General features: G+C 34.1%; 5 protein-coding genes across 7 annotated transcripts; 3 read left to right on the top strand and 2 right to left on the bottom strand.

The window, feature by feature from the left end:
• The first annotated feature begins 1,837 nt into the window (after window positions 1–1,837).
• Window positions 1,838–2,720, top strand: LOC139100289 (uncharacterized). Its single transcript, XM_070652916.1, has 3 exons — window positions 1,838–2,136; window positions 2,431–2,452; window positions 2,512–2,720. Exons 1-3 carry the CDS (start codon window positions 1,902–1,904, stop codon window positions 2,630–2,632), a joined length of 378 nt encoding a protein of 125 aa, XP_070509017.1. The 5' UTR covers window positions 1,838–1,901; the 3' UTR covers window positions 2,633–2,720.
• Window positions 2,721–4,083: 1,363 nt separating this feature from the next.
• LOC139100292 (protein catecholamines up-like) lies at window positions 4,084–4,933 on the top strand. The gene is made up of 5 exons (XM_070652921.1): window positions 4,084–4,275; window positions 4,389–4,423; window positions 4,489–4,515; window positions 4,661–4,704; window positions 4,763–4,933. The coding sequence occupies exons 1-5, from the start codon at window positions 4,122–4,124 to the stop codon at window positions 4,860–4,862; spliced, it is 360 nt and encodes a 119-aa protein (XP_070509022.1). The 5' UTR covers window positions 4,084–4,121; the 3' UTR covers window positions 4,863–4,933.
• Window positions 4,934–7,727: 2,794 nt separating this feature from the next.
• LOC139100294 (uncharacterized) lies at window positions 7,728–8,613 on the top strand. Its single transcript, XM_070652923.1, has 4 exons — window positions 7,728–7,945; window positions 8,156–8,176; window positions 8,295–8,409; window positions 8,466–8,613. The coding sequence occupies exons 1-4, from the start codon at window positions 7,786–7,788 to the stop codon at window positions 8,494–8,496; spliced, it is 327 nt and encodes a 108-aa protein (XP_070509024.1). The 5' UTR covers window positions 7,728–7,785; the 3' UTR covers window positions 8,497–8,613.
• Window positions 8,614–12,744: 4,131 nt separating this feature from the next.
• On the bottom strand, window positions 12,745–14,307 carry LOC139100267 (ATP-sensitive inward rectifier potassium channel 12-like). The gene is made up of 3 exons (XM_070652893.1): window positions 13,913–14,307; window positions 13,225–13,650; window positions 12,745–13,171 (listed from the first exon to the last, which is right to left on the bottom strand). The coding sequence occupies exons 1-3, from the start codon at window positions 14,275–14,277 to the stop codon at window positions 12,865–12,867; spliced, it is 1,098 nt and encodes a 365-aa protein (XP_070508994.1). The 5' UTR covers window positions 14,278–14,307; the 3' UTR covers window positions 12,745–12,864.
• Window positions 14,308–14,911: 604 nt separating this feature from the next.
• On the bottom strand, window positions 14,912–25,482 carry LOC139100251 (aldehyde dehydrogenase, dimeric NADP-preferring-like). Of its 3 annotated transcripts, none has more exons than XM_070652875.1 (7): window positions 25,360–25,482; window positions 17,763–18,010; window positions 17,602–17,701; window positions 16,638–16,859; window positions 16,013–16,407; window positions 15,506–15,952; window positions 14,912–15,355 (listed from the first exon to the last, which is right to left on the bottom strand). In XM_070652875.1, the coding sequence occupies exons 2-7, from the start codon at window positions 17,918–17,920 to the stop codon at window positions 15,196–15,198; spliced, it is 1,482 nt and encodes a 493-aa protein (XP_070508976.1). In that variant the 5' UTR covers window positions 17,921–18,010; window positions 25,360–25,482; the 3' UTR covers window positions 14,912–15,195. The 3 variants fall into 3 exon arrangements, with proteins under 3 accessions (XP_070508976.1, XP_070508975.1, XP_070508974.1); XM_070652874.1 differs by having other exon boundaries at window positions 25,274–25,465; XM_070652873.1 differs by lacking the exon at window positions 25,360–25,482 and adding an exon at window positions 20,717–21,026.
• Between the last annotated feature and the right edge of the window lie 1,390 nt (window positions 25,483–26,872).

The following is a 26,872-nucleotide window of genomic DNA, read 5'->3' as shown; positions in this document are numbered from 1 at the left end:
ATTTTTGACTGATTTTTGGAGTTTTGTGTCAATTTTTCGTGAATTTGGGTCTTTTTTGATGATTTTTATTCAATTTTTGACGATCTTCTGTCACTTCCTGAGGATTGCAGTCAAATTGTTGGGGTTACACAATCAACTAAGCTGGGTTTACACAATCTTCGAGTCACTGTAATCTTCCAATTTCTTCCAGGTTTTTGATGGGATTTGTTACAAATTAAAAGAAAAATTCTCACAAATTTGACAAATTTTCAGTTGAATTGAACAAAATTTAATTTTTATTTTGCTGATTTTACAACTAAATTCCCACAAAAAAGTTGACAAGACTGCGCTTTAGCAGCGAAGCTGACTTTAATTTCACTTTAAACTTTCATAAATTAATTTAATTAATTCAGTTCCTTCAATTAATAAAAAAGAACTATTGATTCTATTGTAGGAAGCTCTGAGAATATTGTTAAGTTAGTGTCGATGAGCTGCTGAAAGCAAACTGATTATTTCAATCAAATTATCACATTTAAATAGCAAAATAATTGCATGCCGGCTTGTTTATTACAAAATATTATGAAAATGATTGATACTCTCATCTCTAAGCAGAGCACATGTGCGAGATGTTGTGATTTACATTATTATGAAATAGGAGGATTGAGTGACGCAGATTAATAGTTCAAAAAAATGGGTTTTTTAATATTGATAATTTAATCTAATACAAAATATGTTATTTTATATGAAATAATGATTACTAATTTATAGTCAATTTTAAATGTGATGCTGTAGTCAAGTAAGAAAGTAAGTAAGTAAGTCGCACATTACAGACAGCTCAAAAGAGACATTTTCCAATTTTTAAGCCCAATTTCGCATTTGTTTATAAATTCTTTCTCAACAATCCTCTAATATTGAAGCATTTCGATTTTATTGACTCACACACCCTCCTTCAGATACGTCACTACACGTGGATAACATTGTTAACAATCTGAACACAATGATGGCATTGACCTTACATTTTTGGAATCAATTAATTCAACAAATTCTTAAAACGTAAATTTCATTTCCTTTAGAGTGTGGCCGTGTCAAATTCAAGTTTTTCGACATCAGATTATCGAAAAATTCGAACATTTAGAAATCAACTTATTTTAAAAAGCAAATTTCCGTTACGAAGAAAAATGAAAAAATTTGAATTTTAACGACAAAAAATTATTTTAAAAAAAATTAACGGTCGTTTTTGAGAAAGCCACACTCTGTTCTCTCTTAAAATGCATGTGATTTCGATTCCAAGAATACAAAAAAAGCCATAAATCATTCAAGGGTTTTTCCTCCTCATGCTACTCAATTCCAGTTCCCTCTCCTTTCTTCGACATTCATTTTTATCGCATTTTGACCTATTTTATTTGTATGTAGCTATAAGGGGCCGTTCACGGGGTATGTTCATGTCCCTTACCCGGGGGGTAAGGGGGTTGTAATTTTCAGTTAAACAATGAAAATTCCGAGAATTCCATGGTTTATTTTTGAAAAAAGTCCGTTATTCTTTAACATAATAAAAGCACGGCCCCTAAGCTGTTTTACAATAATTCCAGGATAATTCTTTATTTTGTTCTGCAGCATATCATAGTTTGTTTTGATTAATTTAATACATGTCTAGCATCACACAATATTCTTCAAGGAAGCATTCTTTTACCCGAAATTTAAATAAGTATATATTCTTAATTGTCTGGTTTAGCGAGTTATAAAAAAAAAAAACAAGAGCTCTTATGAAGAATGTTGGAAGAATGTCATACCGCCTAATTGTGTTATTTTCGCGCCGTTCTTTTTTCCAAAAATACTATATAAGATGAATTTATTTTGTGGCTTTTTTCAGTCTTGTTTTGTATCTTAAAAGTGTTAAAAGTTGGAAAAAAAAATCAATAAAAATGAAGTTCTTAGTTGTCGTGGCATTGCTTGCTGTTACTGTGTGTGGCTTACCAGTTGAGGATGTTGAGCAGAAGCAGGAGATTGAGGGAGTTCCTTTAACTGATGCTGCACGTCTAAAACGTCAGCCTGATGAAGGAGTCAAGGAGATTCAGGAGATTAAAGCTGGTTCCTTAGATGTTGTTGAATTGGAAGCTAAAATCTCAGCTGATTATGCTGCACGTCAAAAGCGTCATGGTAATTAGTGAATTGTGAATAGTCTTTGATTGAGAATTCCTTAGTGATGATCATAGCCACAGCCAGGGTTGTTTAAAATTGAATCTGGAGTGTTTTGAATTAATAGCTGGAATAATGTGTGGATATGTGTGAAAAATGTGTGAATTTTGACATAAATCCACACATATCCACACATTTTTCCCTGTGGACACATGAAATATGTGACATATATGTACACATTCTGTTTTAACAACCCTGGCCTATTAAATATTCATCTCTAACTTATGTTAAACCTTTTTAATTTGACTCTTATAGGACATCAAACAGTAGTTTATGAGTAAGTCAATATTTTTTTAAAATTATTGCAAATTTTTGATCCTAATTATTTTTAAATAGCTATGGACATACTCACTATGGTCATCACCATCATGCTGTTCCTCATCATCATCATTACACCATTTACGATCCATACAATCCCGGTAACCATCATCACATTACTCTTTATCATGAACATTAGGAATAATGAGACGAAAATTCAGACTATTTTATCAAATTTTACATTGATAATTATTTTCAATAAATCTTATTGGGTTTCACATTTTAAATTATGGATTTTTATTGAATTTTGGACATTTTTTTTTTTTTATTTCAGATTATTTATCATTTAGTCGTGCAAATAATTGAGTTATTTTGGGTCTTCAAACTACCAAAAGTAGCATAAATCGGATTATCGATCAAAAATCTGATTCCAGGCCGACATGACTCTGATTTCAATTGCCGAACTAATTCTGGACTGCTCAATGAATTTCCAGACTTGTGCTATTCGCCCATCTTGTGTTCACACTGTAATAAATCTTATTAATTTCTAAATTATACTGGGATTTTCCATTGATGTAAATCTTCAACTATAATGTGTCAATTCCGTTAATTAATTTAAACTTAATTAAATTAACTACAGCAATTAGAATTGTAAACTTTCACACGTTAGATTAACAAAATTACATACTTTAAGGCCTTTTTACGTCAAATCATGTGCTTTATATCTCCATCATCACAATTGAACATTTCACTTAAATAGAAAGTATAAAAGCAGTCTCAAAATAGTCAGGCTTACACATTAGATACAGTTCTAGTGAATATATCTAAGCAAATCATAAAAGATGAAGTTCATGATTATTTTGACATTTATTGCTGCAATTGCTTTTGCGATGGCTTCTGTGGACGATAATCAGAAGCAAGAAGCTGATAAGACTCCATTGAATGTTGCTGATATGGAAATTGACAGTGCGGATTTTAAGAATGTTGAAGTTCTTCGTTCTAAACGCCACGGTGGTGGTGGTTAGTTGTCTTTGAATTTATACTTACTTAATTACTTTGCTGGCCGTACAGATCAAGTATGATCTATGGCTTTCCTCAGTCGGCTGGCTACCGCTTGGAATTTATAGTGATGTTATTGATTATTTGATTGATTTTCAGGACGCGGTGGCTATGGATCCGGTGGTTATGGCTCTGGAGGGTGTGGCGGTGGATATGGTGGAGGTGTGCCAACTTCTGTTTGAGAAGTTGTTTAAATTGTTAAGATGTTGACAGTCAATAAAGTCCAGGTGTTAAATATACATTTGCAGCCAATAAAAATTGTATTTTTATGTATTCTTATCTCATTCATTCATCCTTTCCATTGAATTGACGTTATATAAGCTTATCGTTTGAACTCGTGGCTTTTTTAGCATCCAGAATTGCATAAATTTGCATAAAAAATTAACATAAATCATCCAGGGGTTTTTTCCCTCCTTACGTTACTCAATCGTATCAGACATTCCGGTTATTCAACGTTATTTTGTCCTTTCTTCGAAATTCTTAACACCATTCTATCGATTATTGACCCATTTTTTATCTTTTGCGCGTTCTTTTTCCAAAAATACTATATAAGATGAATTTATTTTGTGGCTTTTTCAGTCTTGTCTTGTGTCTTAAAGGAGTTAAAAGTTGAATAAAATCATTAAAAAATGAAGCTGTTGATTGTCTTGGCATTGTTAGCTGTTACTGCATGTGCCTTACCTGTTGAGGATGTCGAGAAGAAGCAAGAGATTAAGGATGATGTCTTAGATGTTGTCGATTTGGCAGATCCAAACTCAGTTCCACGTCAAAAACGATTTCTTGGTGATTATTGACTTGAATATGATTGCGATCAGTTTTCTTGGATGAAGATTGAGCCTTGAATCCTGGAGAATTGGATTAGAAACTAATTGCTTCATTTTTTTATTCGACTTTAGTTGCTTTATCAATTTTGGGTGCTCTTTTAAATTCGGTAACATAATTTTATAAATTAAATTTGAATTTTTCAATTAATTTTATTTATTTTATGTTCTAAAGAATCCGGCTGTCCATTCAGGCACTACGGTAAGCTTTATTAAAGCTCAAATCAACAAAAAGCTAGATCTGTGACAGAAAAATGACAATTACCAATCTCATGTCTAGATTTTTGTGGATTAGAGCAATAAATATTCCATAATTAACTTACATCCTTTATATTTGTCTCTAACAGTATGATGACGTTGATCAGGACCACCATGTAGACGATCAATATGAGTAAGAATTTGATTTTTTAAATTATTGCAAAATTTTGACTTTAATTCTTCTCAAATAGCCCTCATAGCTATCCTCAAGATCACGATCACGTATACGGTCACGATCACGGAGACGGTCATCATCATCACGTTATTGTTTATGATACGCATTACGAATAATTTCTGATATTCTGAAAATTTTGTATTAATTTTTATTCTCAATAAAACTTACCATATTTTAAATTTTGAAATATTTATTGAATTTTGGACTTTTTTTGATTTATTTCAGTTGATAATAGATTAGTATTGCAAAGAATTGAGTAGTTTCTGATCTTCAAACTATTCTCTTACTTATTTGCATACTTCGCTGGTTGTACAGATCAATTGTGATTCAAAGCCTCCATCGCTTGTGTCCGTCTGTTAATTACCAATACCAATTACAATTCTGCCTATATCGTAGCAGCTTCTTTCCACGAGTTCTTGCGTCTTCCACGAGCTGTTTTTCCTTCAAAATGAGCTGCCTCAATAGCACAAATCGGTTACTCAATCAAAAATCCGGTCTTAGGCTGACATGACTCTGATTTCAATTACCAATTTCTGCTGTTTGCAAATTGTAATAAATCTCATTCATTATTAAATTATACTGTGATTTTATTGATATAAATTTACAATTTCAATGTACAATCATCCTATAACTACCGATAAACCTACTTAATTCTTCCCTGGCTGCTGCGCACGAGGGCCCATTGTCGCGCGTAAGGAATGTCTAAAGACAACTATATCCTTCGAAACCTTCTGCTAGTTCGGGATATTAAGGTATCTAGCGTCCTTTTCAACACATTTAATCCAGTTACTTAATGAACTGAGGCATCACTTGACCTTTTGTATACATGACCTGCCCAAACTCCCAATAAAACTATTTTATATTTTATTGTATTTATGAATAACAATTCAATTGGCAGTGACCTAGCATAATGTAGATTTGATTTTTTGTTGCCTTCTGGACGATCCCGTGACGAAGACGATGGTTTTATCCGCCGTGATGACGATTTTTATCCCGATGGACTTTTTTTACTTTCTCTATCTCTGCACGCTACATGATTTTGGGGATATCAATGCAACGTGTTTACGTTGTCTTGTCAAGGTGCAAGCCCCAGTTTATGGAATGAATCACATAAACAGAGTTGGAATGACCAGAAGCACCCGAATTCAATTAGACTTTTCCAACTGCCCGACTTCCTAACCAACTAGAACATTGCCACTTTTTTGTTAGGAAATGTGGATAGGATGGGTGGGGAGGGAAGGTGTAAGGAATTCTATGGATGCTTCTTGCTTTCCTCAGTAAATTCTAACGGAAATTCCATGTCCTTTCTCAACAATAAATCACAGTGACTAAGTTAAGTCTGAACATAAGCATGTGATTCCATTTCAAATGCCATTAAAGGTTATAAATCACACATTCATTTTTCGTTCTGTACGTAACTGATTCTAAACGTCATTCCGGTTATCAACGTCTTTCTGTCTTATGTTCAAGCTACTCAGCACCATTCTTGTGATCATTGACGCATTTTTTTACTATCGAGCATTCACAATTTCTTTCACTGGATTTATATATAAGATGCATACATTTTATAGCTTCTTCAGTCTTGTCTTGTATCGTAAAAGAGTTTAAAGTTGATAAAAATCATTAAAAATGAAGTTCCTGATTGTCCTGATATTGTTAGCTGTCACTGCATGTGCAGTACCTATTAAAAATCATCAGCATAAGCAAAAAATTCATAAAAATGCTTTACATCTTCACAATGTGGAAGCAAGAAGCTCAGATAGTGATCTTGTACGTCCAAAACGTGCTCTCCGTGGTTAGTGACTTGAATACTTATTGTGATCAATTTTTCAGCATTCAGGATTGAGTCCTGGAAAGTTTGCATCTCAAGTTGATATAAAATTAATCATTTTATTTTTATTAATTTAGTTAACTTCGTGATAGAAGTGATAAATAACTTTGTGAATCAGGTACAGTAATTGATTCTAGCAATGAGATAGTTTTATTGTTCAATTCAGACCTAAAAGTATTGATATGTCTAAAAAACATACAAAATATTTGAATTTGAACCAGAGTCGGCAGGACTTTGGGAGTCTAGACTCCATGGGAGTCCGGTCAAATCTGATTTGAACACAATCATCTGAAAATTTAAAATTTCATTAAAATTTGTCTTTTACAGCAAAACGGTGGGGATGAGGAGGAACTGGTAAGTATTATTACATATTCTAATTATCAAAAAGCTAGATCTGTGTCAGAAATTTGAAGATTTTCAGCCTCATGTCTAGATTTTTGTAGATTAGAGCAACATCTTCAACTGATTTTTAATAAAATGTCCCATACTAATCTACAACCTTTTTAATTGACTCTAATAGGATTATGAGGTGGATGAATATTATGTTCCCACGGATGTACAGGCTAAGGATTATATGGAAGAAGCACATGAACTGCGGAAACGGCATTTATTATTATTAGAATCCACATTAAGGAGGAAATGAGAAGTGTGACTCTGTTTTTATTGTTTAGTTCATCCTCATCATCACCAATATAGACCATTATGTCTATTTAAATTGTGCATCATTATTTATTTTCATATAATATTTAAATTTAAAATATAGAAATAAATTATGTTAAGTTATTCTAAGAAGTTGCAATCCTTACTCTCGACATGACATGACATTCTCAAAATCAACCAATTCAATACCAACAAAATTAAATTTCAGTTCCTTTTCCAACGCATAAAATTTAAATACCTTATTTAAATACATAACATAACTAAAGGTGATTCCCATTCCTGAATATGAAAAAAAAAGTTCTAAATCAGACACAGTCAGTGGTTTTTTCCTCCCTGACGGCATAAGTGTCAAATCATCATTCCGGTTTTCAACACTTTTCTCTCTTCTCTCAAAACGATTCTTTTTTGGTTTGTTGACAATTTTTTTTCTTCTGTCTTCACGTGTTGTTGACTTCTTCGGGATACTATATAAGATGAATATATTTTGTAGAATTTTCAGTCTTGTTTTGTGTCTTAAAAGAGTTAAAAGTTGAAAAAAATTGGTAAAAATGAAGTTGTTTATTGTATTGGCATTGTTGGCTGTGGTTGCTTGTGCCTTACCTGTTGAGGATGTCGAGCAGAAGCAGGAGATTCAGGAAGATCCTTTGGATGTTGTGAATTTGACAGCTGAAACCGCAGATGATGATGCTGCACGTCAAAAGCGTCATGGTAATTAGTGACTTCATTCATTATTGTGATCTGTTCTTTGGCTTCGAGTAAATTTAGTAAATTCAAGTGCATCCTTCTGTTTCCTTCTGCTTCCTTCCGTTTTCGGCATTCTGTAGATATGAACACTCTAAGAACTGATCACATAACACATTTAATAAAGTATATTAAGATTTTTTTCTAATATTTTCTTCATTTTCTTGTCTTTTGAAGGATATGGATATGGTGGATATGGTAAGCATTATTCCTTCTATACCTAGATCTACATCTTGATTCCTGGGACTGAAAGCAATGTCAACTGATTACTTATTTAAAATTTCTTACTAAATTGTTTTCAATTTGACTCAAATAGGAGGATATGGAGGATACGGAGGTTATGGAGGTTACGGAGGGTATGGTGGATATGGTGGATACGGAGGATATGGCGGATATGGTGGATATGGAGGATACGGTGGATATGGTCATGGGTAAGTCCTTTTTTATGTATAATTCCAACTTATTTCATTTTATTCTTCCTTAATAGACACCATGGTCATCACCATTGGGGAAAATAAGCTGAACATTCAGCAATTTGAGCAAATTTGACAAAATTTTTCAAAAAATTCATTGTAATTAAATTCTGTAATAATTTTTATTTTCAATAAAACTTATCGTTTTTGGACTATTTGGAATGCACACTGTAATAAATCTCATTCATTATTAAATTATACAGGGATTTTCCATTGATATGAATCTTCAACTATAATGTGTCAAATCCGTAAATTAATTTAAATTTAATTAAATTAACTACAGCAATTAGAATTGTAAACTTTCACACGTTAGATTAACAAAATTACATACTTTGAGACCTTTTTACGTCAAATCATGTGCTTTATATCTCCATCATCACAATTGAACATTCCACTTAAATAGAAAGTATAAAAACAGTCTTAACATAGTCGAGCTTACACTTTAGATACAGTTCTAGTGAATATTTCTAAGCAGAAACCTTAAAATATGAAGTTCTTGATTATTTTGACATTTATTGCAATTGCATTCGCGATGGCTTCTGTGGACGTCAATCAGGAACAAGAAGCTGATAAGACTCCGTTGAATGTTGCTGATTTGGAAATTGACAGTGCGGATGTTAAAAATGTTGAAGTTCTTCGTGCAAAACGCGGTGGTGGTTAGTTGTCTATGTTACTTACTTCGCTGGCCATACAGATCAAGTGTGATCCATGGTCTCACTCAGTCGGTGCCTGAACTTGGTCTCTATCACTGGCTACCGCTTATATACGAATTTATAGCGATGTGATTAATTTATTTGACAAATTTTCAGGACGCGGTGGTTATAGATCCGGTGGTTATGGATGTGGCGGTGGATATGGAGGTAGTGTGCCAACTCCAACTTGAGAAGTTGTTTAAAACAATTGAATTGTTTTTGTAGAGCTATTGTCAGTTAATAAATTAAAAGTGCTTAGTATTCTATTGTATCCAATAAAATTGTGTGTTAATTTAGAAGATTTCAGTATTTATGGACCAATCCCTGCAACCCTGAACACGTCCCAGACTGCCATGCCTTCAAAAATAAGTGTTAAATTAATTAATGGTGCTAAAGCCCTATTGCTTAATATACACAAATAAATTCAATAGTGATTCCCAGGTTTTCCCCCAAAAAATACTACAGTCATTAACAATCAGAACCGGAATCTGAACAAATCAGAATGAAAGAAATTAAATGCAAATGTATTCAAATTAACACAAAATTTTCAATTTATGAGATGTAAAAATCTGTAGTTTTCCTTCTTACTAAGATCGTCTTAGTCATTGTTCTTGTTTTGATTCATCCGATTGATTAAGAAGAGTTGCTTAATCATGACTATGATAATTTGTTGACAATAAGGACGGCAAGAAGGTATGAAGCGTTGTCTTGTTGTTCTCAATGAATTGGGAAGCATGTGTTGTATAGTTTGGGGTCCATGGTATGTTAGGTAACATAATGATGAACATATTTGGTCTTTAAACCCTCCATGGTGCAAAATTTGGTCACAAGACTCACATATTCAATTCGAACCGTAGTCACAGACCTCCGTACCTCCTTATGGGTTACGTAATAAGCGAACAGACCCTATCTGTTGATCATCACATCTTAAAATTCTCCTAAAAAATGACATTGACCCCTGAAAATCAACAAAAAACTCAAATTTAATTTTCAAAAATTACTATTTTATTATTTGTTGCAATTCTTGTTAAATTGCAATCAGTCATGATGTTGCTTATCATCATCCATCATCAATTACATTCGAGATCCACTGCTGACTGACATGACACTCATGGATGTGCTCATACTCTCAACGGAATTGACTTTGTATATGCTTGAATTTTTCTTTGTAAGAACTTGTGGATTTTGGAACTTAAGAACTTCTTTTAAGTCATTGTCGCACTCGATTGATACCCAGGCTGATGATTTATCGGTCTTGACACGGTATCTGTGGTCGGCAAACTCATATTGGTAGATTTTCTTGTTTTTGTGAGCATTTGTGAGGATTTTCTTGACTTCCTCGTTGAATACAGTCAAGGCACGCTTCCAGGTTATGATACTATCGTTCATATCTTCTGCCGTGAGTCCCATCAAGTAGCTTAGACGTATTCTCTTATTTTTGGATGTCAAAATCTTCCTCATAACTGAATTTTCCGTCACTTCAATGTAAATTGTCCATTTTTCTTCAATTTCTCTAGTCGTATGGCTTACAACGTCATCAGATGTGAGTCCAAAGCGTTCCATGAATTTAGCAACCATGTCATCGACTTGTTGTGGCTTAAACAAGAATCCCTCGACGCATATGTGACGCTCAAGTTCCTGTTGATGTTGAATGTTCTCAATTCTTGTGGTTTTGTCATTGCCTTTACGAGTTTGTGTTGCAGCTGTGATGAATTTTTGGAGAGCATCCTGGGTGTCGATTACCGTCCATATTGAATTCCTGTTAAGCATAGCTTCAAACAGACCTCCATTAAGTTGGTATGTGAAAATGGCATAAGAATATTGAAGTTCACGGAGTTCCTTTTCAACTGATGAATTGAACTTGGTCAGACGGTTGTGGACGAATATCCATTTTATTGGTTTTTGGTCGATGTCTTCAGGATTGTAGACAGCAATGAACAGTTCCTGACTCATCTTATCCTTAAATCCAATTGTTATGAAGTACTTCCCACTTTGACCTTTGAAAATTCCATGATTTTTAACACTTTCAGTACTAATTCCAGCCTTGTTGATCAGTTCCATCCAATAGTCCTTTGCCGGTTGATTATTAAATCCAGTCACGAGTACCTCCTTGTCGATTTTCATTTGGTCATTGTAATTACGTTCAGCCTCAATATCCAGTTGTGATTTTTGATGATTTTTATTGAATGTGCTTGATGATTTGATGATGATGTTCTTTGGTGGTTTCTTTTCGACGCGAGTCCATTCTAGACTTGTTGTGCTTTGGGTTGTGCTCATGGTGTGAGCGTTGGTGATGGGTTTGTGTGGTTTTTGTAGCTTTATGTCACTTTTTGATAATTTTTAGGTAATTTTTGATGATTTTTTGGCACTTTTTGAGATCTTTGAGTTATTTCCTTAAGAATGTTGTATTATTTCGTAATTTGATGTCACTTTCTTTAGATTGTAGCTCTCAGCAGTCAAATTGTTGGGATTACACAATCAACTAAGCTGGGTTTACACAATTTTCACTCAGACTCGCAACTTTCGGATTTCTTCCAGGTTTTTGATGGGATTTGTTACAAATTAGAAGACAAATTCTCTCAAATTTGACAAATATTCAGTTGAATTTAACAAAATTTAATTTTTATTTTGCTGATTTTACAACTAAATTCCCACAAAAAATTGACAAGACTGCGCTTAAGCAGCGAAGCTTATTTTAATTCCGCTTTAAACTGTCATAAATGAATTTAATTAATTCAGTTCCTTCAATGAATAATAAAGAACTTTATATTCAATTTTAAGAAGCTCTGAGAATTTTGGTAAGTTAGTGTCGATGAGCCGCTGAAAGCAAACTGACTTTTTCAGTCACATTATCGCGATTATAAAGAGAAAAAAAATTCAACGCCGATTTGTTTATTACAATTAGTTGTGAAATTAAATGTATTTTGTTTTCTATGATGTACATCATCGAAGAAAATAATGTGTGAGTAACTTGAAAACTCCCCGAGTTTTACTTATTTCGTGACGCTCTTAGGCTCGTAGAAGTGGGTGAATGGGGAGCTGTGGTGTGGGGGTGGGGGGGAGAGGTTGATTGGATGGGATGAGATGGGATGAAATGGTTTGGATGAGCTTGATGGGTTGGACGGGTTGGATGGGTTGGATGGGTTGGACGGGTTGGATGGGTTGGACGAGTTGAATGGGCTGGATGGGTTGGTTGAAAGGAATGGGTTGGGATGGACTGGATATGATGTGATGGGATGGGATGGGTTGGATATGATGGGATGGGATGGGTTGGATATGATGGGATGGGATGGGATATAAAGGGTTTGATGTGATAGGTTGTTATATTTAGCAATGTCGGAGTGTTTTCAAATATTCAAAAAACTCTAGAAAATTGAGAAACTTCCCTGCTAAAAAGGAAGGGGACCGTGGGTCAAACAGTGCATTTATCCAGTTACTTGATGTATTAAGTAAATTACCCCAAAACTCTCATATGGATGAGAATAAGGGATTTTTGATGAATATGACGAAAAAAAGTGACAAGAAATTATGAGTGACTAAGTCGAGGTTTTAACGGCTTTGCGCCAATTTTGTGTTGTCAATTGAGAAATACAGCGATGAATTGCGATCAAAAAAAAGATGATGAAACAATGTATTATGTTTATTCATTTTTAGATTCATATTTCTAATTCTAACTTAATATACAGTATAATACAGCACTGATTTACCCTAAAACACCCATCTACATAGCACTTTCTATCATATCATCATCAAATTTCCTTAATTCACTCTTCCAAACCATTTCATCACCATTACCAACTTTCTTTAATTCATCATAAACTTTAGCTGAATATTGAGGCATGTCAACCTCCTCGATGTCATCCATTGCATCCACATCAGCAACAAAGCACTCATTCTCATCATCAAATGACGCAATGTTGACAAATCTGTAGCCCCAATAGATTTCACGTGCAAGGTAGCTTGTCCTGGCTTGTGTTGTATGTCCTGAATAGCTGGATTCTCCTTTGTGGCCGATGATAATCTCAAAACTAGACAAAAAATTGTCAAAATTGTTACAAAAATGATGAAATTTTCTTCTTACTTCTTCTCAGCAAACTCTCTAGGTCCCATCCCGTACAGCGGTGAATTTTCATCAATAATGTGACATGCTGTCTGTGGCCATACCATAAATAGCCGTCCACTACCCTCAATCTTCAGTCTACTCTGTCTTTTTTCAATGTAATTTTCCTCAGTCAAAACATCTTCAAATAGATAAGCTCTTATCTTACTATCTATTGACCTTGTATGCCTGAAATCAGCTAGTCTAAATAGTAAGCAATACTTATCATCTCGTAAGCAGATGACAGCATGCTTGCTGAATTCATTGTAGACATGCTTTGGTGGACGAGTAAGTTTTTGGATAACAATGCCTACAATTGCTGAATCAATGATGAGACCAAAGACAAGTTGGATTATTAAGGCTGTTATGGCTGATGGACATTCTTCGGATGGGTACCATGTTCCGTAGCTGAAATGTAAGGATTTGTTGCATTAATTGAATTGTCTCTGTGTCATGTCGCGGTGTCATGTCACTGTGTCATATCTCTGTGTTGTGTCTATTATGTCTCTGTGTCATGTCTCTGTGTCATGTCTCTTTCATGTATCTGTCATGTCTCTGTCAAGTCTCAGTGTCATGGTTCTATGTCATGTCTCTGTGTCATGTATCTGTGACATGTATCTGTGTCATGTCTCTGTGTCATTTCCCTGTGTCACGTCACTATCATACTCACCCAGTTGACACTTGTGACTCAACACTATGCAAAAAGAATCCAGCAAAAGTTCTAGCTCCCATAATGCAAGGATCACGGTCACCAATCATCCGTTCTCCAGTTACTTCATCAAAGACCAGATCACCGTGAGTCAATGCAATCACATAATAAACAACAGCAAAGAATGTCCAAGTCGTGAAAAATGTCATAATGACAACAAACAGCAATTTACGCCACGGCATCTCCACTAATGTATGCACAATGTCCTTTGCAAATTTGATAAATTTTTCGGGTAAATTTTCAGCCTTTGTGTTACGTTTGCCATGTTTGAGTAGAAGTCGTTCGACTTTTTGAGGTGGATAGCTTGAATTTCTACGTGCTGACATGATACAAGTGATAAATGAGACTAAAATGATTTTTTTGATGCTGAATATTTTTTCATTGTTTGAATTTTTTTTATCTCTTTTATCAAAAGATTGTGTGACAATCAGATTAAATTAAGATAAAATTGTGTGCAGTTGTGATTTATCGTAAAAATCTGAAATTTACGTATATATCCGATTTAACTGTATCGGATGGTATCATAGGATGGTGGATTATGGATTATGACGAAGAGAGAGGGAAGTAGGGAAGATGTGTGGATCACAAAATTCACAAAAAACCCTATAAAATTGAGGAAAAATCAAATCACTCCAAATACCTCCCCAGGTCATGAATTATAGACGATTTATTAGGCCTACGAATAGTGTAGTCATGAAACAGTAAGTGAGTCTCCTCAGTTACTAAATTAAATAAAGTTATGGAAGTTCACAGGGTGACCCAAAAATGTGCTTTCCAAAAAGCTTTCATTTTGAAATTTTTTGATCCGTTGAATCTACAAAGAATTAATTTTATACCTTGATGATAAGCCTCGATCAAAACCATACTCGATAAACATTTCACTGAATTCCATGTCGCAGCACACAGGTTGCCCACCACTGCATTATCAAATTCAAATCACGAAATTAAAAAATCTTGATATTTATTCATAATATTGTTTATTATTTTAATTTATTATAGAATATCAATTCTGTCAATATTTAATACAGTTCATAAATATAGGATTCTCAAGTTCATCAACCTTAGTTCACAATTTTCATTTCCTATTGCCTAAAAAAATCTAAAAAGTTCAAAAATTTCAATTTAAAAAACTTAAAAATTCATAAAAAAAATAATAATTTTGAAAATTTTGCATTCTTAACTACATTTGAGCAAGTGAGTAGCTTGAATGACTATTCTATTGTTGTCCATATCCTGTGTAATACTTAATGTGAATTTCTATATTTTTGATATAATACCGTTGCACCTATTCCTAAACAAAACATCACAATTTGTGAAAAATATGGAATTTTCCAATAATTTCTAAATTTCATCAATGATGTTAAGTATGTTTCCTTCCAGTCGCTGTATGGTGGGTACCGGGCACTAAAAATAATGAGTAAAAATTAGTAAATTGATCAGTGCTGTCCAATCTGTGTGTCACGGCACACCAGATGGTAAGCTATGTCCAAAACCATGTGGTTCATGACATATGCACACTAATGTGCAGCAACACTCAATTTTCTACAAACTTACTCTCCCAACTTCTCGACAAAAAAGTTAATTGACTTCTCAAGGCATCCCTTCTCATGTGTAAATGTATCAAAGCTATTCTTACCATGATACTGTCCCATTCCACTAGGTCCAACGCCACCAAATGGAATATTACTTGCAAAGTGCTGAACAGTGTCATTAACACAAACAGCACCAGCTGATGTGCTTGCAATCATCAAATTCTTATCTTTTGCATTGTTTGTGAAGATGTACATGGATAGTGGCTTGTCACGGGCATTGATATAGTCGATAGCATCATGTACGTCATTAACTGTCACAATTGGCATGATTGGACCAAAAATTTCCTCTTGTAATGCTGGATCGCTTGGATTTAGGTCTATTAAGAGAGTTGGTTCGATGAAACGGTCATCAGGGTCATGTCGGCCACCAGCTGCTATGGTTCCGTTTGTTAAGAATGTTGTGAGTCGTCTAAAATGCAAAAAAAGTCAAAATTCCTTCAAAATTACCAAAAATTCAGCATCAACTCACTTAAAATGTCCATCAGTCGCTATTCTTGCATAATCTGGACTCTTCTGTACATCCTCACCATACCATTCCTTAATCACAGCCTTAAATTCTTCAACAAATTTCTTCTCAATCTCTTTGGTACACAGAATATAATCAGGTGATATACAAGTCTGTCCAGCATTGCTATTTTTGCCCCATAAAATTCTACGAACAGCACGTCCAATTTCAACGGTGTCGTCAACATAACATGGTGACTTTCCGCCAAGCTCAAGGGTCACGGGTGTCATGTATTTTGTAGCTGCTGCGTAGACAATTTGACCGACACGTCCTGATCCTGTGTAAAATATGTAGTCGAATTGGTTGCGAAGTAGTTCGGTGGTTTCCTCGGCACCTCCTGAGATGACTTGGTAGCAGTCCTGGATGGGATGGGGGGATTTAATTTTGAGGTTAAGTTGGAGGATTTTGAGGTTAATTTTCACGATTTTGAGGTTAAATTGAAGGTTTTTTAGGTTAATTTGTAGGATTTTTAGGTTAAATTGCAGGATTTTGAGGTTAAGATGCAGAATTTTGAGGTTAAAATGCAGGATTTTGAGGTTAGTTTGCAGGATTTTGAGGTTAAGATTCACAATTTTGAGGTTATACTTACATTATCCAAATACTTCGGGATCTTCTCAAGCAAGAACTTTTCACTATGAGACGATACTTCGCTAGGCTTTAAAACAACACAATTTCCAGCTGCAATAGCTGCTGCCATAGGAACAAGACTAAGCTGAATTGGATAATTCCATGCACCAATTACTAATACAATTCCATACGGTTCCTTATAGACAAGAACGTCATCAAACAGGTTTGCTAAACCTTTTGTTGGCTAAAATTAGATAAATTGTAATAAAATTATAAAATTGCTCCACTTATTTAAAATATAGCAAGTTCATAAATGCATTAAATCATTCAAAACCGCCTCAATGTATAGCCAATAATCAACAATTATGAAAATTACCACTGCATACAGCATGTTAAACATTATAATAGTCACTGTCGTTAATTAAATAGTGCATTTATTTTTTATTTTAGACGTGAGGCTTGGCATGAGGTCTTTATCAATTACATCAAGGACATGGCTTGTGGATAATGCAGACTTAATGCAGATCTCGAACTTGACATTCGTTTTATGCTTAATGTTGCAGTTAATATCAATGTTTGCTGTCTAAATTGGACAAAGGGGTATGAATGATGCCGTCGGGGCATTCCTCTACATGATTATATCACTATAACGTCAGCAAGGTGTCCCAATGGCTACTTTGCATTACAATGACGAAGCTTGACAATAATGAGGAGGCTTAAAGGAGCTCTGACCGAAAATTGAAGCTAAAATCTAGCAGATTAATGGATTTTGAAGGGGAAAAGTCGAGGAGGAGTTCCACACTCCCCTCTGAATACGTCCCTGCTGCACTCCTCCGGACAACCTCATTTTCAATGCCAATTCAGACAACCTGTTCAACACAATGCGGCGTACTGCATTTATTGTCTTAAAAATGGATCAAGCTCAACTCCAACACACCCCTTAAGGCACCATTTGTTCGATAAAGCTACAACACAACTCTACATACCCTTGCAGGTGCCGACCACTCATCCATATGCGCCAACAAATGCAGAATCTCATTAACCATCACATTAATCTCAAAAACAACTCCTTCTTGTTTTGGTCGCCTGAAAAATCCACAAAATTAAATCAATTTATAGCAATAATCAAGAAAATCAGCAGCCATACCTCAAATCAGCATTTAAAACACTACAAATCTCATCTCTATTTTCTTCAAACATTTTTAACATTGCCTCAAGTTGCTTCTTACGAAATTTAATGTCTTTTGTTTTGCCGCTCGAGAATGTCGAACGAAGTCGATCCATAACATTGCTGTAGGCGTTCATGTCTGTTGGATCTGTGGATGTCGGCTTGTCTTTGCGATGTTTTTCAGCTGATAGAAAATCAGTTGATAAATTCGATTTGATGTCGTCTGCCTGGAAATTATGGGAAAATTAAGGTTTTTTGCTTCAAAATTGGGGATAGAAGTTGGAGATTGAAAGTTGTTGGATCAAGCTTTGTGGAGACTTACAGAAATCGCTAAATTATTCTTATTAAAACTCTTCATCATTTCCATGTTAGCAACTTATGTGAAATACTCAAAATTAGACACAATACTGACTACTACCTTAATTATCAGCCATTAAAAAGGAAACTTTTTATTGATAAAAATAATAAAATTTGAGAAACTTTAAATTTTGGACATAAAAATCCAGTGTCTAAGCCATGACTTTCATCATCATTTTTATCGCTCAATAACATCATTTACTACCTCAATCATGAAGTTGTTACTGTTATTCTGTGGATGAATTACTTTCATCAAAACTCATTACAAAATAACTGTTGTGATCAATCTTCTCAATACAGAACAGATTGTTGTGATATAACTGGGTAGCTGTTGATCATTTGAATGCTATTTTGAATAGTATTGATGAATTTTTGAGCAGATTTTGGTTTCTAAGGTCGGTTATTTAAGCTACCTGAGATATTCTTTCTTATATTACCCGGGAAATCCTGTCATACTCGGGAAATCCTACGATATCCCACATATTCTAGTCTATTCGTTTATTTTTATTATTTTTGTACCCTACGTCCTCTTTCAGCCCAAGAGTTCATAGGATAAGATGGAGTTAAGTAACCTATAACAGCCCTGCTTACTCCGGAAGTCTTAATCTCGACAAATTCTCGAGGATGAGACTGAAACCGCATAAATTTGATTAATTGTTCGACAATATCGTGGATGACCAAAGAACTCTTGAAAACAAGCTGTCGATAGAGACAGTATTCTACTTGGTATTGGATATACACAGTCAGAAGCCAGCAATATAGTCAACTTAAAGCGCCATCTGAGGGAAACCATTAATCACAATTCATCTATACGACCAGCGAAGTAATTAAGTAAATTAGGCAATATAACATGCATTCCTCAACACATCATCAATCCTAAGCCTCACATTTAGATGATTCTGCAAAATATCAACCAAACACAATCAATTCACACCTTCTAGAAGCCAAACTTCCCAAACATTAAAACAAGTTTTACTATAATCCCCAAAAATACCCAAAAAAATTATTGCAACTCATTCAAAACCTAAAAATAGTCAATGTTTTTATTTTCTTTTTACTGCTATGACCTTCATCGTACTTGATGTCGACTACAATTATTGTCTTTCATTTATTAGCACATGTTTGTAGACGCCAAAGACTTGAATTTTGTGGTTTAATAGAAGAGACAAATTGAAATTTAATATTTTTTGGATATTGAGACATAATGGAACATGTATTTGCAATTATTGCAAGGTAGTTGAGGCGTTTGGAGTGGTTTTATGATATAATTTGTTGGATAAATGGTGAAATTGGGAATTAGAATGGGGATTTGGTTCCATAAGTATACTGGTCAGTTGTATAATCAATCGGATACGGAAGTCTTACTATTGTACTGCTAGATATGTCTTCATATGAGTAAGTAAAATAGATCAGTGAATATCTAGAAATTTCTTGAGGAATTTTAGGTTTTAGTCCCGAAAAGTCGACGCAAATTGAAGGATCTTGTCAAATAATTGAGGAATTTGATCCACAGAACTCCCCAGAATATGACCATTTCCCATATTCTGCTCCCTACTCTAACCCCAAACCCAGCCCCATCCTCATTATCCACATCTAAAGCAACCATGAAACATTTCATAAGAATCCAGCAATAAATCCACAAAAAATCATAAAATGAAATTAATTTTTTTCCGTTAGAGATTCGACACCCAAGGTCATGTCTTTTATCATCGACATTGGACATTAAAAACGGATAATATATGTTAAACAAAGATGAATCAGATCGCTAATTACCAAAAGACATTGACTCATGTTTTATTAATTTTTTGTGTACACAGATGCTAATGGTTGGGAAAATAAATATTTGGAGTATCACAAGTCGGTTAATCAATCAAAAATCTGACACCAAGCCAGATGTAGCCATCTGGTGATGTCAACATGGCAGGTAGGTTGCCGAATTCAAACGCTACGCAATAAGTAAACGCTCCCATAGCAAATTATCTCACAAGAATCCACAGACAAAAATATTGCATAATATTATAAAGATAAATAACTTGTTTGATCTGTTCAGCTCGTATTGATAGTTTTCGGGTATAAAATGTTAACAGTTGTATCATCAAAACTTAATTTCGGCATTCATCTTCCTGATTTTAATAATATTATCATAAATGTGTAGTAAAAATATCAATGAATGAATCTTTGTGTATGCATCTTGAGTTTAATGACAGTGAGTTCAAGGTCCGATGAATTTCACATGTCTGACTATGGTTGTGTGAAATTAATAACATGAAATGTAACATCTTCACAAAGAGGGAAGATGACAAAACCTGCATATCTGGTTTTTTGATGTTGTAAGGCATATGCATCAGGTAGAGAATGGTGTGATTAAGGGTATTAGTTTGGGTATGGTCATTTGGTGCTTTTTGGATCGATTTCTAACCGAGGACCGAATAAATCAAAGACAAAAGACACAAAAGTCTGAAGATACCCAAGACCAAAGACACCGAAAAGATCGAAGACCGAAAATCGAGACCGAAGATCAAAATTCATGATTTTCCAGTCAGTATCCAACCCTTGCCAATTAATTTAATTCTTACATCTGAAATATATTTTCCATCTTTTCGATTCCTCAACATTTTGCTGTTTCTTTCTTGTTTAACTGATGTTCTTTAACTTTATATCTTATAACACGAACTGCGTGTGATTCGGTCACTAATTATTGCTTATATTCAGTTCACTCTTATTGTATATCCAATAAAATCACAGTCTAATCACAAATTTCAAACATTTTTGCTTTAAAATCCACAAAATTCAATTTTTTCTTCTTAAATCCACGTAAACAACACACAAAAAATAACAATTCAGTCTATCCAGCTCAATATTCAAACCACAACTATCTCGCATAAGACCCAACGCACAACAAGAGATTATTATGGCCAAAATGATCATCTTCAGAGAAGCAAAAAACGAGAGATGAGAGAAAATAATGTTTGAACCATGAAATGGATGTGCATAATTCTGTATCGATGTGAGAAGAGACGAATGCGCGGTTAATGAAGAAAAAGAAGAAATGAAAAAGACTTGAGAAGAGGAAACGAATGTGAGGTAATAACGTAAATACAGATATGAAGAACGTAACGCGAGTTGGTTTGATATTTGAACATGTGTTTAATAATATTTTGTGGTTGGATGGCTAGATGATCGTCTAGCGGAATTCGATCTATGGTCTTCGTGTCTTCAATGTCTAAATCGATCTTCGGTCTATGGTCTTCGGTGACTTCGATGTCTTCGGTGTCTTCGGATCTTCGGGTCTTATTGTCTTCGGATCTTATTGTCTTCGGTTCTTAATGTCTTCGAGTCTTATTGTCTTCGGGTCTTCAGGTCTTATTGCTTTCGAGGCTAATTGTCTTCGGGACTTCGGGTCTTCGGGACTTCGGATCTTCGGTTTCTTCGGGTCTTCGGTCTCCATAAAGCAGAGTCACGTCGGTCTGGACTTATTTTTCTGCCTTTTCTCCCCCATCTCCCTCTCCGGTATTTGGATCAAGTACGCTTAACCATGCACCGCGCATAAAGTGTACTCATTTCAATGAACATGCTCTATGCATGAACAGTACAACAACTTATATGGAATGTATGACCGAAGGTCAAGTTCAATGGACTACTTTTTTCACATTTTTTTATAGTTGCTTTTATAGCTTTTTTTCATACCAATTTTAAATCAGTTGATTTACTTGACTTTCAATTTATCTCAATCTTATGTGGCATTTATCAATTATTCTCTTTTTATTTGAGTTTTTGATGCTGTATTGACATGATTTGGGTTTGATAATTTCACTTTTTTGGTGAATCTGTTGAATTTGTGAGAGATGGCAGACACTAGGATTTAATCGAAGTAAAATAAGGCGCCAGGACAAGGTTTTCGGATAGACATCTTCTCTAAGGTATGCCCTAGGGTATGCACTAAGGGTAGATGTCCGGGTAAGTACATGCCCACCAAGAAATCGACATGAGGTTGATGTCAATCTAGTCTTGGATCGGATTTTCGATCGAATGACCGATTTGTGATACTCGGAAAGAAACATCCCGAACAGGTCAGTACGATAGATCAACTTCAGGGCACCCTCACGTCTTGCCGTTGCATTCTTACGCAGCATCAAAAAAATGCGTTCGAAACTTCTAATTAGAGCTTGATTTTTACAATTTTATCATTAAACTAAACATAAAATCTGTGAATATTAATTCATCTAAGCACATGACTTGCTCTGTTAGCTACTTAACGTTATTTTTTACATAGCTATTAAACATCCACAAACTTAATTAATAATTCAGCTTTTAATGATTGAATTAATGCATTAATTACTTGCATTCAATCTTAATATCGATTAATGTTTTCTAGTTTTAATGCTAATTAAACAAAGAAAAATAGTTGTATTAGCAATTCGCATGACGACCATGTTGTCCTTGTCAACATTCATGAGAGAAGTCAACAGCTGATTGTTAATAATTTAGAACTATTCAGGACGATGGTTTGTCATCAAGTCATTTAATGGACATAATTTTATATTCATATTTGAAATGGTATTTTGCATTGTTCGGGCATAAAGCCTGAAGGTTCTGGAAAATTGTGAAATTTTAATAGGCACTGATTGGCAGTTTTATAGTCTTTGATGATTTGGCTAAGGAATTGGTAGACGTTGATTTGAATTCTATAAGAATTTAGATGAATTATTGATATAAATTCTTAATTATTGAACAGATTTCAACTTGATTGATTGTATGGATTGATTCAAGGACGACAAGTCACACCACAAGCGCATTAGCGATTCTTAGAATGGATGACTAGGAGTGTATTCACAGATACATGGATTTAGAGGTTCAAATACTCCATATCCATAAGATTCTTCAATTTTCTAAAATTATAAGAGTTAAAAATCTCAAAATTGAGCCCAATCCCTTCAGATCTTTGACTGTCTCTACCCCTTAGCCTAAATTGACTGTCCATTAAGACTCAGACTGACTCAGACTGACTTAGACTGACTTAGACTGACTTAGACTGACTTAGACTGACTTAGACTGACTTAGACTGACTTAGACTGACTTAGACTGACTTAAACTGACTTAGACTGACTTACTCTAAGACTGACACTTCCTTGAAGCTCAGAACTTGAGTAAACGTCCATAGATTATTCTAATATTTACAATTCTCTTTTTTTCTCCTTCACAATTACTTAAAATATAAAAAAAGCACTTTTGAATCAGCAAAAAGTATCAAGTTTCAACAATTCCATACGTCACGGCAATCAAGTACACTAGAAGCACATGTACTGAAGATTAAAATATATTATTTTAATAATATTCACTGAGTATTCAATGAAAGTTATTTTAATAATTTTTAATTTGCAAAAATTAATGTGAAAAGGTGGAAAATTGACGATAAATTATCGCCGATTAGCTTTGGCATTGAACTTGCGTGTTCAGATGTGATGATGATTATGAGTGGAAGTTGTGAACTTCCTGATTGAGTGTCAAGTTAGTCAACTAGATAATTATTAAAAAAATTGAAAAAATTTAAAATTTTCAATATTTTCATGATCAACACTCAATGTAGACACCTATTTAATCACATATTTCAAATCACTGAGCAATCAAACAAGACCAAAAATTTAATATTTTTTAATATTTTCTAATTTCAATGCAGAATTAAATTACATACAACTTATATGATTATTAGTTCAATTATGGGTCAATATTTAATATTAAAAATAATTCTGCATATATAATTAGTCATAAATTAATGTTGGTGTGCTTAACGAACTACTGACATTGCATTTTTGCTGCATTTTCGAATTTATTTTGATTGAATTTATTTTATTTAACTTTTTAAAATAAATTTTCATTTTTAACCGCTTAAGACCGACTTAAGAGTTAAATCTCAATGAATTGCTTGGAGTCATTAACTCACTTAATTGAAATTGTCTTATTGGTCAGATAATTGAAGCTTTATCCTTGAATATAAATTCATATTTTTGTTCCTTAACTGTCAATTTAGTCACAATTGTGGACTGTGTCTTGAAAGGCTTAAAAAAACGTAAGTCAGAGTAACGAATCCTGCACCAAGTTAGAGTCACACAGTCCTAGTGATGGATTTTGGAACGACTAGCCGACTTATCCAAAGAATTATTTAATTGAATGTGTAGAAAAGAAAGCCAAAGCGCTTAAATTTCTGAGCTGGCAGAAGGATAGAGCCAAATTTAGACGTTCTTTGCCCGAGGCAATGGGATGCGCTCCAATTAATTTACTGAGAAACAATCGAAATTATTGAGAATCACTGACTCAGTCTAACAGCAATTAGAAAGAATTTGTAGATGTTTAGGATAAGATTTGCTTATATTATATAACTAGCTTTGTGAATAATGTTAGAAAGAGATGAAAATATTCTGAAAAAATACTTTTGAAACTTGAGCTTGTGTTGATCCTGAACAAAATCTTTTTATTTCTAGCTTTGTTGAAAAATAACTGAGATTAATCATACTTAAGTTTGGCATCAAAAATAATGATGAGACATATGTTTATACAATTTATACTTAATCTCAAGTTAGTTGCAATTTTTTATACAAAAATTTGATGACATACGGGGTGTTAATTCTGGTTTTTGATTTGATTTTGAAGTTTACAATCACTTCAGAGTTGTTGGGACTTCGGGATTCCAAATAGACTCCAAAGAACGATTCTAGTGGAACTTTTTGGAGTCGGACTACCGAATGGAGTCCCGACAACTCTCATTCACTTATAACGTTACCCAAAAAATCGACTTATTGACCTCCCAACCCTCAGTTCATTGTATGAATGACCAAACTTCATCCCCTTTGATTTTTAGAGGCTCTAGACTCAAAATGAGTTCAATTTACTATTTTACATCAAAATTATTAAGCCACAATCACTTTCCTTAATTCACTTATTAATAATTTCACTATTCAGAGCATGAAAGTCCATCAAATGACTCCCCATGACGGCATATTCCATTTCACTTGATTATTTTCTAATCTCACAATTTTGAGAAGATTTGTTCACAAAGTTTGACCAACAAATTTTTTTTGTAAGCTCTCCAGTCACCGCTTAACATTAAAAATCAACAAAACCATCAATTTACTCACAATTTAAATTAAAAAATTCCAAGAAATCAGCAAAAAAAAAAGTCAAAAAGAATCCACTTAATAATAATCCAATGCTTAATAATGACCTTTGAATTTGCTTATATAGTCCCCGGAGTGCCTTAAACAATTTTAAATGAGCAATGAAGTCTTCCAATTTAAAAGCTTACACGTACGACTTATTCAAACGATAAAAATGTACTGAGTGTACATACAGAATGTTGAACACTCAATAAACAATTTTTATTTTGTGAGCACGCGCGATAGTAAAAAGTGCCGAAATGAAGGTAGAAGTTGAGAAATAGAAATTTTGAGAGACATTTTCTCAATCAACAAATTTAATGTGTTTGTCAATTAACGCTTACTTATATACAATCAGCTGACGCAGCGAGCTCAACGAGTGTGAATTGAATTGACTGAACCGGGCATGCAGGCATAATATTGAATTTTTAATTGTACTACAATTTTACTTGTAATTTGTAATTTATGGAAAGTTTTTTCGTGATAAGAAATTTTTGGTCTTTTTTTGTTGTTAAATGTTGAGAAACAATGGAAGTATGTGTACATGTGTCATGTTTACACAGTTGGTAGTTGACTAATGAATTAATGCATTTTTCTAGAAATGGTCTAGTCTGGGGTGTACTTAGGGGGGTAAAGGGAGGGGGATTTGAAGTCATGCTCCTAATTTTCAGCAATATTTTTGAATTTTCAAGGATTTTTTGACTCAAGAGCCCTAAATGGTCAGGGATGCAACCAAAAGAGCTATTCCCTGATTGCAGCTCATCTCTTCTTTCCACTCTCCATCTTACTTTAAAAAAATCCCCAATATGCATGAAAAAAACCCCAAAAATCCCCTCCAAATTGATGTTTATGATCATGATGTGTCACTCGGGGTTCCTGGGAGAATAATGACTGCTCTAACCACCATGACTATGCCCCAGATTCAACAATTTGTTCAAGAATCAGATTACATCTTCAGTTTTCGACCTTTAATTATATACAAAGTACACATTACCTTCCTAAACAATAATTCCTCAATATCGACACAAACCATCAAAGCTTACAATCCAACATGACAATCTTTAATTAAATTCAACATTAATACAACATAAACAATACCAAATTTCAAAAGACGACGCAAAAATAATTCTTAATTACCAATTTGTCCAGCATATCTGATCTGAGAAGTCATTCAGAGCTTGCATAAAATGAATCCATACATTGTTGCCATACATTGTTGCATTAAATGAAAGAAACCACAGATTGATCATATTTTGACAGCGATGGCGATAAATTATGAAGAATAAATATTAACAAGTGCTGCCATCTGTTATTGATCAGCTGAAAGTGCAGCAATATTGTGTGCAATAAGATTTCAAGCTTTTGATTATTGTGTTGTTTTGGTTGACTGTATTGAAATTGTCATAAGAAAATTGGTAAGTGGTTTAGAGCTACCCTGCGGAGTTGAACTCTTCCACACTGATTATTGTAATTTTGGACCAAATTTGTCAATTTTATGATGGTTTTTTGTGACAAAAATTTCAAAAACTTGAAGATTAAGTTTTCAAATTATATCTTTAATTTCATCCACATATATTCAAC

This window comes from Chironomus tepperi, unplaced genomic scaffold (assembly GCF_022539635.2).
Source record: "Chironomus tepperi strain 1889 unplaced genomic scaffold, CSIRO-AGI_Ctep_v1 contig_58, whole genome shotgun sequence".
Taxonomy (NCBI): Eukaryota; Metazoa; Arthropoda; class Insecta; order Diptera; family Chironomidae; genus Chironomus; species Chironomus tepperi.
Note: the sequence above shows the minus strand (reverse complement) of the source record. Positions and strands in the feature narration are given on the sequence as shown.

Coding starts and splice junctions, on each gene's coding strand:
- LOC139100289 (XM_070652916.1), top strand. CDS start 1,902: ATGAAGTTCTTAGTTGTCGTGGCATTGCTTGCTGTTACTGTGTGTGGC. Junction 2,137..2,430: donor TGCACGTCAAAAGCGTCATG/GTAATTAGTGAA, acceptor TGACTCTTATAG/GACATCAAACAGTAGTTTAT. Junction 2,453..2,511: donor CATCAAACAGTAGTTTATGA/GTAAGTCAATAT, acceptor ATTTTTAAATAG/CTATGGACATACTCACTATG.
- LOC139100292 (XM_070652921.1), top strand. CDS start 4,122: ATGAAGCTGTTGATTGTCTTGGCATTGTTAGCTGTTACTGCATGTGCC. Junction 4,424..4,488: donor TGGGTGCTCTTTTAAATTCG/GTAACATAATTT, acceptor TATGTTCTAAAG/AATCCGGCTGTCCATTCAGG. Junction 4,516..4,660: donor CTGTCCATTCAGGCACTACG/GTAAGCTTTATT, acceptor TGTCTCTAACAG/TATGATGACGTTGATCAGGA.
- LOC139100294 (XM_070652923.1), top strand. CDS start 7,786: ATGAAGTTGTTTATTGTATTGGCATTGTTGGCTGTGGTTGCTTGTGCC. Junction 7,946..8,155: donor TGCACGTCAAAAGCGTCATG/GTAATTAGTGAC, acceptor TGTCTTTTGAAG/GATATGGATATGGTGGATAT. Junction 8,410..8,465: donor TACGGTGGATATGGTCATGG/GTAAGTCCTTTT, acceptor CTTCCTTAATAG/ACACCATGGTCATCACCATT.
- LOC139100251 (XM_070652873.1), bottom strand. CDS start 20,755: ATGTTGAGGAATCGAAAAGATGGAAAATATATTTCAGAT. Junction 18,011..20,716: donor ATGGAAAATATATTTCAGAT/GTAAGAATTAAA, acceptor CATAATTTCCAG/GCAGACGACATCAAATCGAA. Junction 17,702..17,762: donor GTTTTAAATGCTGATTTGAG/GTATGGCTGCTG, acceptor TGGATTTTTCAG/GCGACCAAAACAAGAAGGAG.
- LOC139100267 (XM_070652893.1), bottom strand. CDS start 14,277: ATGTCAGCACGTAGAAATTCAAGCTATCCACCTCAAAAAGTCGAACGA. Junction 13,651..13,912: donor GAGTCACAAGTGTCAACTGG/GTGAGTATGATA, acceptor CTTACATTTCAG/CTACGGAACATGGTACCCAT. Junction 13,172..13,224: donor AGAGAGTTTGCTGAGAAGAA/GTAAGAAGAAAA, acceptor TTTTTTGTCTAG/TTTTGAGATTATCATCGGCC.